This window comes from Neofelis nebulosa, chromosome 10, assembly GCF_028018385.1.
Source record: "Neofelis nebulosa isolate mNeoNeb1 chromosome 10, mNeoNeb1.pri, whole genome shotgun sequence".
Taxonomy (NCBI): domain Eukaryota; kingdom Metazoa; phylum Chordata; class Mammalia; order Carnivora; family Felidae; genus Neofelis; species Neofelis nebulosa.
In genome coordinates this window covers 70349175-70362882 of record NC_080791.1, presented here as the reverse complement: position 1 = coordinate 70362882, position 13708 = coordinate 70349175, and the positions used below count along the sequence as shown (strand labels likewise).

The window sequence follows — 13708 nt, the reverse complement described above, 5'->3', positions numbered from 1 at the left end:
GAGAAGGGAGACTTGATAACTATCAGTTTCTACTATTGTTGGGAAGCATCATGGCTTAATTGGGCTTAATGGCAAGGGTGGATTAATCAAGACAAAGTCATCCTTGGAGCAGCCAAAGGGAAATCATCTGTTACCTAAGATTAGCAGAAATCACTTTTGCCAGCACTGAATTTTCAAAGTCCTTATTAGACCCTCTCTGTGCCCTTTCGATTGGCTCCAATCCTCTGAGTATACAAGTCCATCCTGTCCCTCCAAGGAAGGTCTGGCCTACAATTCCTCATCAGTGTTGGCCATAGTGACTAGATGTGGTCTAGAAACCTGCCTCCCAGGTCATAGTGGATGCTACTGAGTTCAGCAATCAGCACACAGTACTTGGGAAGCCACTCCCAAGGCACTAAATGGAAGATGAGAATGTCATGGTTTTAGTCCTGAAGGACTTCTCTCTGTGATGGAGAAGACTCCTGAAGAAATAATCACAGTCTGATGTGATCACACTCCTCTGTACATAGTGACGAAATTTTTCCAACCAAAAATTAAGACACGCTGACATGTGACACTGGAACAATCCTGAGGGATCTAGAACACATGTCTGCTTTATTTATTAAGAAACTCCCAACAACTTCACTGAAACCTGACATAGATTTGTACTTGATTTGGCCCGAAGACCCAGAAACAATGGTCTGTGCCTTTTGTTTTGTTTTGTTTTGTTTTTTTTGTTTTTGTTTGTTTGAATTCTGGGAAATAACAGCGTCAGACTAGAAAAGAGCAAGAAGCTCCTTAGGATTACGAAAGATAAGTGATGGGCCCTTAACATTTTATTTCCTCTGGGCTGGCACTGGAGGAAATTTTTATCCTTCATATTTGTTCCAAGTGGTTTCTTCCCCGCCAGGCAGATTCCAACTTTGTTCACGCAGGTCTCCCACACCAGCTGAAGCAGATCAAGCTGCATCCCAGAGTGAGAAGAAGAAACTAGTAAGGAGTTTCTAAGATCCCAAGTCCTGATTACAGGCGGGTAAAGTTAAACAATAGGTCTTTTGATCTGCCAAGTACCCGCTGGGTGGGCTGCTTGGGGAGCACGGAGGCTCTGGTCTGGAGCAGGTCTACTTAAGTCCCAACCACGGACCCTTTGCTCCCCGTCTTTAGCGGCTGACTTCAGTCCCTCCTTTGAATCCATTTCTTCCAGTCTCACTCATTTTGCCCAGCTGTGGCAACTCCAGAGCAAAATGAACAATAAAACAGACAATGAACAGAAAAATCATGCTCAGTGCCACCCACTGAGCCACACCAACATCCTGCCACCCACAGTTGGCGAGAATGAGCGTCACTGGGTCTTAAAGGCAGAGTCCAATTGAGAGGCAGGACAAGGAGGCCAACAACCCCTTTTTGAATTTTGGGTCCGCTACTAACTTACATCTGATTGTGGGCAAGTCATGACATCTCTCTGATACCCAGTGGGCTCATCCACAAAAACAGGTTATTCTGAGGGTTAAATGACGTGACATATGTAACAATGCTCGGCACACAGTAGGTCCACTATTCGTTGTTAGAATTTTCACAGTTTTGTGTGTGATTATTTGATTAGTGTCTGTCTCCCCACTAATCTCTGAGTTGCAGGAGAATGTGGGTCATGTCTCTTTTAGTTCACCAGAATATCGCTAGAGCTTAGCGCAGTGCCTGGCACATGCTAGGCATTTGTTGAGACAATGACAAGAGAAAAGGGAGTTGGTAGGGTCCTGCTTAAGGATCTACTCCAAAATGGCAAGTTTGGGGCCTCCTGACAACTCTCATGGATTGCTTTTGGCTCTCTGGAGCATGATGTCATGAGGGATTCTAGGGTGGTATCTGGAATCAGTAGAGAAAGGGTGTGCAGATAGACCACCATTATGTTTGAGGATGCCGAACGTTTGTTGACCTTGATCTGTGGAGTCAAGAGCAGGCCCCTTTTGCCAGCTATTCCCAGCACATATAGATCTATTGTATAATTCGTGGAGAAAGCCACTTTGCGGGGACTGATGTTACCAAATGCTTGACCTGAAGATAAGCAGCATGACCTTAGGAATATTTTTTTAAATCACAGATCAGAACAACGCTATGCAAAGAAGCAAAAAGCATAACAGTATTATCGGCTAGCCTCAATGAATTCACTTTGTGGGAATGTGCATTTCATGAGTCAGTTGGTAAAAGCGAGCAGACCTGACACACTTTGGCTGGTGTATCCCACAGCCAGACAGAACTTCACCACACACCTTCCCCCAATCCATAAAGTAGCTACTCTACTCACGAGGGTAATCCTTTGGGTGCGTCTTCTCGGACCAGTTCCCATAAAATGTGAGTCTGTACTTGGCGGTTCCACAGGCACAGCAGTCTAGAATCGGTTTGTCCGTCACCCCATCAAACATGGAATCTGAAACAGTTAGGAGAGTCACTAAGTTAGGAAGCAAATATGGGTCACTTATAAGGCAGCGCCATCTTGTCTTGTCCTGTCCTTCATACTTGGGAAAAGAAGATAAGGTGCAGTTTTCACTGATTAATAACACTCTGAACCAGACCAGTACTTGGGTTTATAAAGGATTTTTATATACCTCTAAGGATAGTAATTGTATTTTACAAATAAAAAAGACTCAGAACTTTTGCTCTAACAATGTGAGGAGACCTGTGGGGCCAATAAGGCAGAATATTTGGGAAACCAGGGATGAAACTTTCTCAGTTATCCTTTCTTCCCACAATACAATTTTTCCACTAAATTTTAAGAGGAATATGCACGTGTGTGTTTTCTCTAAGAAATGTTTGCTGGGGTCAAATTGCCAGGACCAGAAGGAGCAGCTTTGCAGAAGAGCAGTGAGAACAAGTAGAGAGACATAAAAGATTGCTGGAAATTATTTTTTAAAATGCATATATAGTCACATCCCTTCTTACCAAGCTTTCAGAGACTTAGGAAGGGTGGGGTTTAGGAAAATGTTCGTAAGTTCAGGTTTACTTCTGAGCATAGAGGCAGCCAGGAAAAACTTAACAAGATTCCCTCTCTGCCTCCATTTTTATCTGTGAATAGCTGATAAGTGGGGAAAGAGAGATTACGTGAATAAATTCAGTGTTTCTGATAGTCAAGCCCACATCCCTAACCGTGCATTGTTGCTTTTAGTCTGTTCAGCTTCTTGCAAGACGAAAACAATGACTACAGATGCAGCTTGCTTCAACTGCTTTTTCTTCAGTTTCTCTAGTGGTATTAACATAAAGGTTCCTTTGGCAAGTTGGACATTTTTTCGTCAATATTATATAAAGAGCAATGACAGTATAAAAATCTTTTTGAGCGCCAGGAAGAGCATTGTACAAGTCTTCCTTGTGGAATTCACTGGGTTCATTTGGTTCGAACACAGAAAATCAGTGATGGGTAGAAGAAGTGAACTCTGGGTTCTAGGATGGAGATAAAAGCATGAAATATTATAATAATCACTACGTTGTAGAGAGTCCTTGTATGTCCGTACATTGTCTTATTTCATCCTAGCAACCCTAGGAGGTAAGTACTCTAGTTAACACCCTTTTGCAGATCAGTAAACTGTTAGGTAACCAGCCCAAGGTCACAGGGATAGGAGGTGTTTCAGGCAGAACCGGAGCTCAGGTCTTTTGGAGTCCAGAGCCTATGCTCTTAATCTTTGTACTGTATCACTCCTGGAAAGACCTTCTGCTGGACATGTCTGCGTAAGTTATCAATGAGAGTAATTTGTGTGTGTGTGTGTGTGTGTGTGTGTGTGTATGTGTTTCTCTTTATGCTTTTTCAAGTAAAGAAGGGTGCATTTAAAAAATGACCTGCCTTTATAGCTTCAGGATTTCTAAACAGCACCAAAGAAGAGGTCTGAAACCACCCAAAATAGAAATCACTGTTTGGCTATTTTTGTTTGGAAGAGGGCAGTGCATTGTCTGTGCTTAGGAGCAGACTCTCCATTGCTTAATGCACATGAAACCTAGGTACGATTCCTAGGTGAGCCAGTTTGATAGTTAAGGGACAATTCTTATTGCATACATTTCCAGAAAGGTAGCATAAGTTAGTAACTCCTAAAGACTTTTTCTTTTTACATTTCCATTATTATGACCAACTATGTTGTAAAAAAACTAAATTTAGTTTTGAAAAAGGATTCCAAGCTAAGAGATAGATGCTGGGGTTATAATTGTAGCTACCAGGCACTATTAAATGAGGGAGCAATCTCTCAAAAGACCAAAATAAGGCCAATGGGTAGCTTTACCTGATCAAAAGGGCTTTCAGATATAGACAGTAAACTTAAAGATATATCCAAGAGTTCAGGGGAATACACTCATAATAAACCTCTTAGAGTTCCAAAGGAAAATTAGCTTCCATTTAAAAAAATAAAGTTTGGGGTGCCTGGGTGGCTCAGTTGGTTGGGCATCTGACTTTGGTTCAGGTTGTGATCTCGCAGCTCATGGGTTCGAGCCCCCGTTGGGCTCCGTGCTGACAGCTCAGAGCCTGGAGCCTGCTTTGGATTCTGTGTCTCCTCTCTCTCTGCCTCTCCCCTGCTCACGCTCTGTCTCTGTCTCTGCCTTTCTCTCTCTCTGCCTCTCAAAAATAAACATTAAACAATTAAAAAAAATAAATTTCTAAGTTTGAAACTAAAAACAGACATACTGTTTCCTATGAGGAAAAGCCAATTGAAAATGAACCGGGTTTTCAAAGGGCAGTGAGAACAAGCGTCAACTCACCCCTCTTCTGCTAACCACAGCCAGCCTCACCCAATATCGATGACTTCCTGCCATGTTGATCTCCTGAGCTGCCCCCTCTCCCATTTCTACCCTCCATCCATCAGCCTCCTTTTTAGCTCTCCCCTTAGTCTGTCTTTTCTCCTTATCCCTTTTCTCCCACAGTTTCCTCCCTTCTGTGAGTTCCCTCCCTGTCTCTCTCCATCGTTTGTGACATGGTATTAAAGTGAGCATGTGCACGCATGTGGTTATTATAGGTCACCTTTTTGAATATTTTATGTTTCTCTGTTCCTAATTGTAAGTAACTGAATGTTTTATGTTTCTTTTAAAAAATAATGATTGCCAGTGCCTTTTATCTTCGCTGTTGTTAATTTTTCCCCCATGGATGAACAGCTTCAACTGAGAAAAAATAAGACACTAGTTTCTTTCCCCCCCTTCCTTGATGGATTTGATTTGACTTACCAAGCAAGAAAGAATGTAAAGACCTTAATGAAAGAGCTGGAGATAATTAAGTAGGCATACACAGTTAAGAGAAATCCCTTTGCTCTCTGCTTATCAATTAAAGACTTTCTTAATGTGATCTGCTTTGTTAACTGTTGGATTTCCTCATAGGTCTGCTGCCTCAGGTGGGGTCGGCGGGGGGGGGGGGGGGGGGGCGGGGGGCGGGATTGTCCACAACTGCATGTAATGATCCTTCAGCCCAGGGCCTGCAGGACCTTTATTTTTTGTCCACCAAGTTGCTGATGGAAAACGGTTTCTTTATACATATGCATGTTTTGTCATTTTGATAGGATCTCTGCTTCGGAAGTGATAACCAATAGAGACTTGCACACCATTGGATTGACACTGTAACTGCAGAACTTAGCATATTTGTATGGTTTCACACAACATCAGGGCTGAGGCTTTGGCAAGTGCACGGTAGTTAATGATTGCTGTCAGTATGCAAGGGTGACAGAGAAGTGTTTTCTAAGAACCCTCAATTCTGAGAAATAAGTCTGTCCTCTGAATGTCAAACTAACAAAATCATACCACAGTGGCTGTGATTAGCCATCTGTGGGTGTAGACCAGGAGGTGGCTTGTAAATGTGTGCTCCAGAACACCCTAACTCTAACCCACAGGACCTTGGTGTCATCTCATAGAGACAGGGCAGGAATGGGATTGGTCCTTTATGAACCAAGGGACTTGACAGTCAAGGTGTCCTCTGTTCGGAAAAAGGCTGAGTGACCCTATGGACAATTAAATATGAAAAGGAAAGTCCCTGAAGCCGTGTGTGGAAATGTCCACCTGGAAGCTGACCAGGGACCTCGGGTTCCAGTTCTCTGGCCCCTATGACAGGTATGTCTCCACTGCAAAGCATCCAATTCTCTCCCTTTGCTTTTTTCATGCTTTCTTTTTTTTTTTTAATTTTTTTTTTAACGTTTATTTATTTTTGAGACAGAGAGAGACAGAGCATGAACGGGGGAGGGGCAGAGAGAGGGAGACACAGAATCGGAAGCAGGCTCCAGGCTCTGAGCCATCAGCCCAGAGCCTGACGCGGGGCTCGAACTCCCAGACCGCGAGATCGTGACCTGAGCCGAAGTCGGACGCTTAACCGACTGAGCCACCCAGGCGCCCCTGCTTTTTTCATGCTTTCTGAACCATCTTGCACATAGGACCTAGTTTCTGCTCCAGCTCATCCATAGGGAGCTATGCTTTGGTACACTTTGATCTACCAAAGGCAATAATGAATTGAGACACGGCCCCTTCAATGGAAAGGCAGTGGTTAGGAGCACTGGCTCTAAGGTCCAAACTCTGCCCTTGACCACTAGCTGTATGATTCTAAGTGAGCTTTTAAAACTTTTTGTGTCTCAAGCTTCTCATCTATAAAATGGGGATGATATATTTGTGCAGATCACATGAGCAAGGCATGTGAAATGCTTAGAATAGTGCCCGGCATATAGCAAGCACTTGAAAAATATTAGCTATTATTATTATTATTTTCCCAGAAGGACTTTATCAACCTTTCTTTTTCTTAGTAGCTTATGATTTGCCAGAATTTGAGAAAATTATTTCTTCGCAAAATGCCAATTGCTCTAGATGCAAAGAAAAATTCTGCAAAAATTAATAGAAATGAGACAGTCAAGCTATATAATCGTAGAACATTTTCTATTTTTATTTAGTTATCTAATGACTTCTAAACACATTCAGATATTTAAGGTCTTAATTTTTTATGACAGATTAATAAACAAGCATCGGATACAGATAACAATAGCTAACACTCATATATATAGCACTTACTATGTACCAAAGAGACGCTGTGCTTATATACATATATAAAGTCAGATAACTAGGAAGGGCAGAGGCAGGATTCAAACCCAGGCTGGATAGGAATCCAGGCCTCTCCTCTGACCTCCCCATCTACTTGATCTCTATGAGCTTTGTTAGAATGCCTTCAACCCAAGGAGAGGGCATCAATAAGCTTGCAAATCAATGGACCATATCCTTGACTGTGGTAGAATCATAAGGTCAATGCTCCCTTGGCAACCCCATCTCCTGCTTGTCTTTCTTGGAGAAAATCCCCCGCCCCCATACTGCCCAGGTGCCACACAAGTTCTTCTAGAGATTATTCCAGAGAATCATTACAGGCATCTTAAAGGTACACAATTGTGCATTTCTTAATTAAATCCTGTGAATTATTCCAAGGAACCTCTTTAGAATAATCACTGTTTCACAAAAATAAGAAGACGACGCCAATATAAGGTACATCATCTCCTACCCAGGGAATCAAGCTGAGTAATTAGAACTTAAGGCAGATCCAATTATCTACAGAACACAGCCAGATTAAAAATTAGCGCTACGTGAGGAAGCTGAACCTGGAGAAACTCAGAAAGCACAATCAGCTAATTCCTGCCACTGGACGGTTGCACTGAATGAGCCACCTTCCGTTTACCTGACCCTCCTCCACTTGCAGTTCTTACCTTGTTCACAGAGTTTCTTGGTCAGAGAGCCCTCATCTTGAAAATAAATGATGCGTTTCTGCACAATGCTGGCCCTGTTGGAAGAAAAGCACAATGGTGAGGAGAGCAGGTTTGAGGCATGTCAGATCCTTGCCCGGCCACCTATGGCTGTGTGGCTTTGGGTGAGTCTCCCCAACTCTCTGTGCCTCAGTGTCTCCATTGAAAAATTGTCATTAATAATAATGCATACCTTGTGGGGTTGCTCTGAGAATTAAATCCAAAAAATGCATGTCAGGAGCACAGAACATACTTAGAAGCCACTCCATAAATGTTAGTTATTGTGTTGTCAGTGGTGGTGCTAATATTAACGTTAAGGTAAGGAAGAACTAATGGCATTTTCAGTAACTTTTCTCAATGGCTCATTTTATTCTAGTTTTGTATCAAATGATGGAAGCCATTTATAGATCAACCAAATTCAAATCAGAAAAGCATGTCAAATCCCTTTCCTGAAGGGGAAAAAAAAGAATTTAAAAATATATTTTGATGTGTTCCGAAAATGTCATTCTCTATCTTTCCTGAAAGTCTAGACGACACTGTCTCCTACATTCTGAACAAAGACAATTTCAGCTGTTACATTTCTCTCTTAAACATGTCAAACACAGGATCTTAGAATTTGGAAAGAATATCTGGAGGTTGAAAAATTACTTTTGGCCAGTACGTATTTTCTCCTTAACCTAGGACTGCACAGACATACTACTTCTCCTTTAACCCACTCTGCTGTATATTTTCAGCTGGCCGTGCAGACGTCCAATCCTGAAAACCAGCGTCCCTCTAACGTGAAGTCTACAATACTTAACGATGAAACAGTGCCAGTGGGTCTTGGCCCTTTGTACTGATTTTCTTCAGAAACGCTACTCAATCAAAACATAATTTTTTTTACTTTGATTTGCCCTATTTAACAGAGAAAGGGATCATCAGCTCCACTACAGCAAGGCACACTGAGGGAGTGATACAGTCACATGATCTGCCTGTGTCACGTGATCGCAGAGCCAGGCATGGGCCCCTGTATGCACGGCTCTGCAGAGTAGGGAGGCGGTTTTCTCGATGGCATGGGCCTAGGCCAAGATTACTTTCCAAAGAAACATCTACTCTACACCCAGTCTTGCACAAAAGAATAAAATTCAGAGCAGCCTACATATGTCTTTTATAGCCTTTCCTTACCCAAGAGAGACGAGATGTTGAAATAAATGAATGAAATCTGCTTCCCGTCTCCACAAAGCTACTTTGATCATCTATCCATTCTGTTGACCATCAAGCAGCAAGTTTCCTGAGACCAAGAAAACTCTCTTGAGAATACTCATCCCAAAGCCAAATAACAAAGTCTTTTGTTAGTCAGAGCATCCCATTATCTACCACTTTAGAGAGTACTTTCCACCAGGAAGTACCTCAGAGAACACTGTAAAGGGCAAGGGAAGTAGCCCAGGCCTGGCATTCTTGCTTCAGCTAAAGGCTTCATCCTCTTTCCTACCAAAGCAGCCTCCTCCCCCATTTGTCTTCCTGTTGTATTTATTGGTATATTTTCAACAGATAGTCGTTGGAGGCCTGCGTGGTAGCCAGACACTGGCCAGGGACACTGTCATGAACAAGACAGGTGGGGCGGCTTCCCATTCTCAAAGTTGACAGCAGAGTGGAGAGAAAGCACGAGACAGCAAAATCTGCAGCTACGCATTTAACATGACCGCGATTGAGGGCTGAACGGAGAAGTCTCCAGGGTGTGGGAGAGTGTAATACAGGGGATCCCCACCAAGCCAGGAAAGATTCTCTGCAGAAAAGAAGGCTTAGATTGGAAAGAGTAGGAGGTCAATAGGGCAAGTGGGAGGAAGAAATAAAGGAGAGGACATCCTTTAAAGATCCTTGAGGTGGGAGGGTCATGGCTCATGACCAGTGGTAGGTCAGGGAGGCAGTGTGAGATGAGCCGGGGAGGTGCACAGGGCCACATCACCCCATGCAGGGGGATGGCATTTTACACCACGCTTGATGAGATGTCTTTGATAAGTGTTTTTGATAAGAGGAATGAGATAATCAGATGTGCTCTTTTAAAAAGAGCACTTGGGCCATAGAGTAAAAATGAGTTGGTATGTGATTGCAGTGTAGAGTTCCCAAGCAAATTAAATTTTAGTTCAATAAAATTCTCTTGCTAAAGTGGTTTGAAAACCCTTGATATATAGGATAAAATACAAAATTACCATTGTATTCAAGGCTTTTTACAAAATTTCCCCCAAACACCCCTCTGGCTTTGTTTGTTGCCATTTTGTGTCATGGTCCCTGGGTTTCAGAGTTTGAGAAGTTTATTCCCCTTGCCTGAATACCTCTTCTACTCTACTGGGCCCTTGCTGATGCTGTTTCCTTTCCCAGAATCTCCCCAAACATGCCTTTGCTAGCTCGCGTCTGTAACAAATCCTTGGAATCTTCTCATAGGCAAAAGCCTATGATCATGCTTAGAAAAATTAAATCACCCCAAATTTTCAAAAGTATCATTGTAAAAGTGTTGGGGGCCAGGAAGAGAAAATATGTATTTCCTACAAGATGTTTTCATTTCCTTCATGCCTTGTTTTATGAAGTCTACAACAGCTTACCCACTCTTTTTGATAATAGTTGTAATTTCTGAGTCCTTCCTATGTGCCAGTCACTGTGCTAGGGAGGCCTTTTATGTACATTACCTTATACATCTTATGTTTTGCATATTATTATAGCTCTTCAAATTCCTTCCTTATCCAAAACCCTGGGTTGGATGCATTTCTGAATTCAGAGTTTTTCAGGTATTATTAGAAAGTTAAGATGATAATATACCATTAACATCCCCATAATCAAACACATCAACTTTTCTGAAACAAAATGTAAGAAAATTCATAGTAAGAGAGAAAATAAAAACTTTATATAGCTTCATGTCAGTTTTGGTCAAGTTTAGCAAACGTATCAAAATACTCTTATTTTTAGAACAATTCAGTTGAAAATTTGTAGCCATTTTCTCCTTCACAGGTGGGGATGGCTGAGTGAGGGGGGGTTAAGTAACATGTCCACAGTCTTGAAGTTTCCCCTGTCTACCTCCAAAGCTAATGGCCTGTGCTATACCCAGCATGGTTTTAAGGGATTAAAGATAATTACATATAAAAAGTACACTTGGCGTGTGAGTTGAAATGTATTATGAAATGAGGCCTGTTTCATCCATTTTAGCATCTCATGGAACATACCATGAAGAACTGAGACTTTGATGGCCTCCCTGGAGCCTGGGTCATGATCAGCTGAAGTTCTCCATGAAGACTGAGAATACATTTCCATGCCTATACATGGCCAAACCTCTGTATCCTGCCCTTTGGATTTCAAACTCTGTGCAGATCAAATGTGGGATAGAAGGCTTATTCTGATCTGGCCTCATCTTTATCTAAATCCTCCTGAGCACTCTGTCCAAGCCATATCCTATATTTGTCTTCAAAATCTCATGCCCCTGTGCCTCTGTCTATGGGACTCCTCAAGACACATGTGAGCACAACACACACACACACACACACACACACACACACACTTCAGTTACCCAGAACTCATAACCTACTAAGATTGGTTTCTTGACTGGCTGCTTGGTTGGGTGCTCTTCTATGAGAGCCATAGCCTCTTGAGCTTCTGCTACCACAGCACTTATTATTAACTTATACTGTAACTGCCTATTTACTTTTCTATCTCCTGTGCTAGTTTATAAGCTTCTTGAGAGCAGGAACTGTATCTTACTTCCACTGATGTTAGTATTGTTGTTGTACTGGAATTCAAGAAGGAACGGAGTTTGGGGAAAAGAAGAGAATTTGAGATTGAGTGATCTGTAGGGCATGATGGTGGTCTGTCTAGTGGGTAATTAGACATAGGGACCTGTGACTCAGGAGAGATGTGAGGGGTGGGGAGTAGGGGCATGTGAGTCACTGGGGCAGAAGTAAGAGGTGAAGCTTTTGAAGTGGCAGGTGTCACCCAGGGAAAGTGTGCAGAGTGAGGAGAGGCAGGCTGAGCCCAGAACTCTGGAGAAGACCAATATTCACCTATAGGTATACCAACAGAGACCAGGATCTGGTACGCTTGGTTGCAGAAGATGTTTCTTCTTATTCCTCATTTGGTCAACTCCTGAGAGAATTTATATTCTGAGAAAATGCATTTCATTTTGAGTCTGTTCCCATCAAAAGTATAAAACTCAGCTGAGATTTATAAATCATATTATGATTCAGAAAAATAATAGCTTTACAAGATGAGAAAGCTGTTAGTAAGAATTCCCTTAGCATTTCAAAATGACAAATTTCTCCCATCCTGTGTTACAATTTGGCAGTCCCGTTGCATAGCATTTATACACTGATACACTGAATGCTCTCTTATCATGAGAGAGCGTGTTAAGGAAATCTAAATGAAATTTCTCAGCATGTTAGCTTCTCAAACTTTGGAATATTGAGGTTCTAAACAAGTTACTAATCATTTCAAACGTTTTCTTTTAAACCTCAAGTGGTGGAACCATCCTGGATCTCTTGGATGCTTGACCCTTTTCTGTCTGCAGGTTTTATTCATTTGCTTTTCTTTCTCCTTGGGGAATTTTCCTATTGGGATAAAGTTAGAGTTTGCTAAATTGTGAGTATGCTCCCTGCTCTCACCAAAAAGAGACCGGGAGACACCAGAAACTGAAGGACTTGGGAGAAATCAGGCCAGGAAATCATTCACATGGATCATCAGTGGCCAGATGGCTGCCATATAGAGATAATTCATGTAAGGTCCTTAATACATGCGTATTACATGAAGTAAATATTCACAATGTGGTAGCCATTATCTTTCCTGTTGTTAAATCACCATCTCCTAACAAGGTGCCTGGCGCATAAAAGTACTTAAGAAACAGGAGCTATGGTTATGATTAACATTGGGTCTGTCTCCGTGGCTTGTGGAGGGAGGGGTGAGGGTGCTAGCTTGGTCAGCTGCTTCAGGCAGAGATAATGAATGGCCAAAATGAAACTCAGGTTTGTGGTCTCCAGACTAATTTTGCCCATTCTTTTCCCAATTCTAGGAAAATCCCTCTTACTGAACATTTCTTGGGGTGCTTAAAAACTTTGTCTATGATGGCAGGGATGTTTTTTCATGGAAGTGATCCAGCATATAACCAGTAACACCACTTCCTTCTACCAAAGAAAGGACAACTCTCTGGGAGCACCCAGGAATAAAATATTAGAGTCATAGTGATGGTAATGTCATCAGGAACTGAGGCTATCTGCCTTATTTTACTTCACAAGAATGCTAACTACTAACCTGATCATGGTCTCATGTTAATCAACAAATGCTTACGGAGGCGGGATACATTCCATGATCCAGACTCTTTCCAGTTTTTTATATGGCTTTAGGTGGATGTCAGGACATGGCTCTGTGTCCAAGACTTAACAGGCATCCTGGCAGCCCATCATAATGTGCCCATGGGCGAAGAAAAGTGAAAGCTTATCTGGAGGGCTCTAGCTACAACACACAAGAGAACTCCAATGCCGCCCAACCGTAAAGTCACAAACTGTGTTTGGGGTCATAAAACTAGACTCAGAGGCTTATAGTCATCTACCATTACTGCAACCAAGCAATGCTAGTAGTTGCCATGAGATTATTCCTGCTTAATTATCAATCGCTCATAAAACATTTACTGAGGACTTATTTTGTGTCAGACACTTTGCTAGGAGCTGAAAATTCAAAGAGAATAAGAGACAGTGCCTTCCAGTAAAGAGATCCTAGTCCAGTGGGAGAAGAGAGAGACAAAAAAAGGAAATGGGAAATCAATGTTGAGCGGGATGATGGAGGAGCCATGGGAAGCTGAAGAGCAGTGACTAACTTCTCCTTGGCAAAGCTCCAACAGGAGGCAACGATGGCGGCACTGCAGGTCTGAATTAAGATCTGGGCAGTGGAAATAGACAATCTAAGAGATACGTTGCAGGAAAATTGGGTAACTTACTGGCTAACTTACTGGATCTGGGGCAGAAAGAGGAGGCTGAGTACAAGATATTTTATTTACT

At 42.2% G+C, this 13708-nt stretch overlaps 1 protein-coding gene across 4 annotated transcripts in view; it reads right to left on the bottom strand.

The window, feature by feature from the left end:
• Positions 1 to 13708, bottom strand: part of SPON1 (spondin 1) — a 259933-nt gene that overhangs the window by 144973 nt on the left and 101252 nt on the right. For all 4 annotated transcript variants that reach the window (XR_009249792.1, XR_009249793.1, XM_058688314.1 and 1 more), the window contains exons 4-5: positions 7665 to 7738; positions 2282 to 2404 (exon numbers count right to left, since the gene is read on the bottom strand). Coding sequence is in view for 2 of the 4 variants with exons in the window: in XM_058688314.1 (XP_058544297.1) it covers positions 2282 to 2404; positions 7665 to 7738 (197 nt within the window). In the remaining 2 variants the exon portion in view is untranslated. The remainder of the gene's footprint in view (positions 1 to 2281; positions 2405 to 7664; positions 7739 to 13708) is intronic.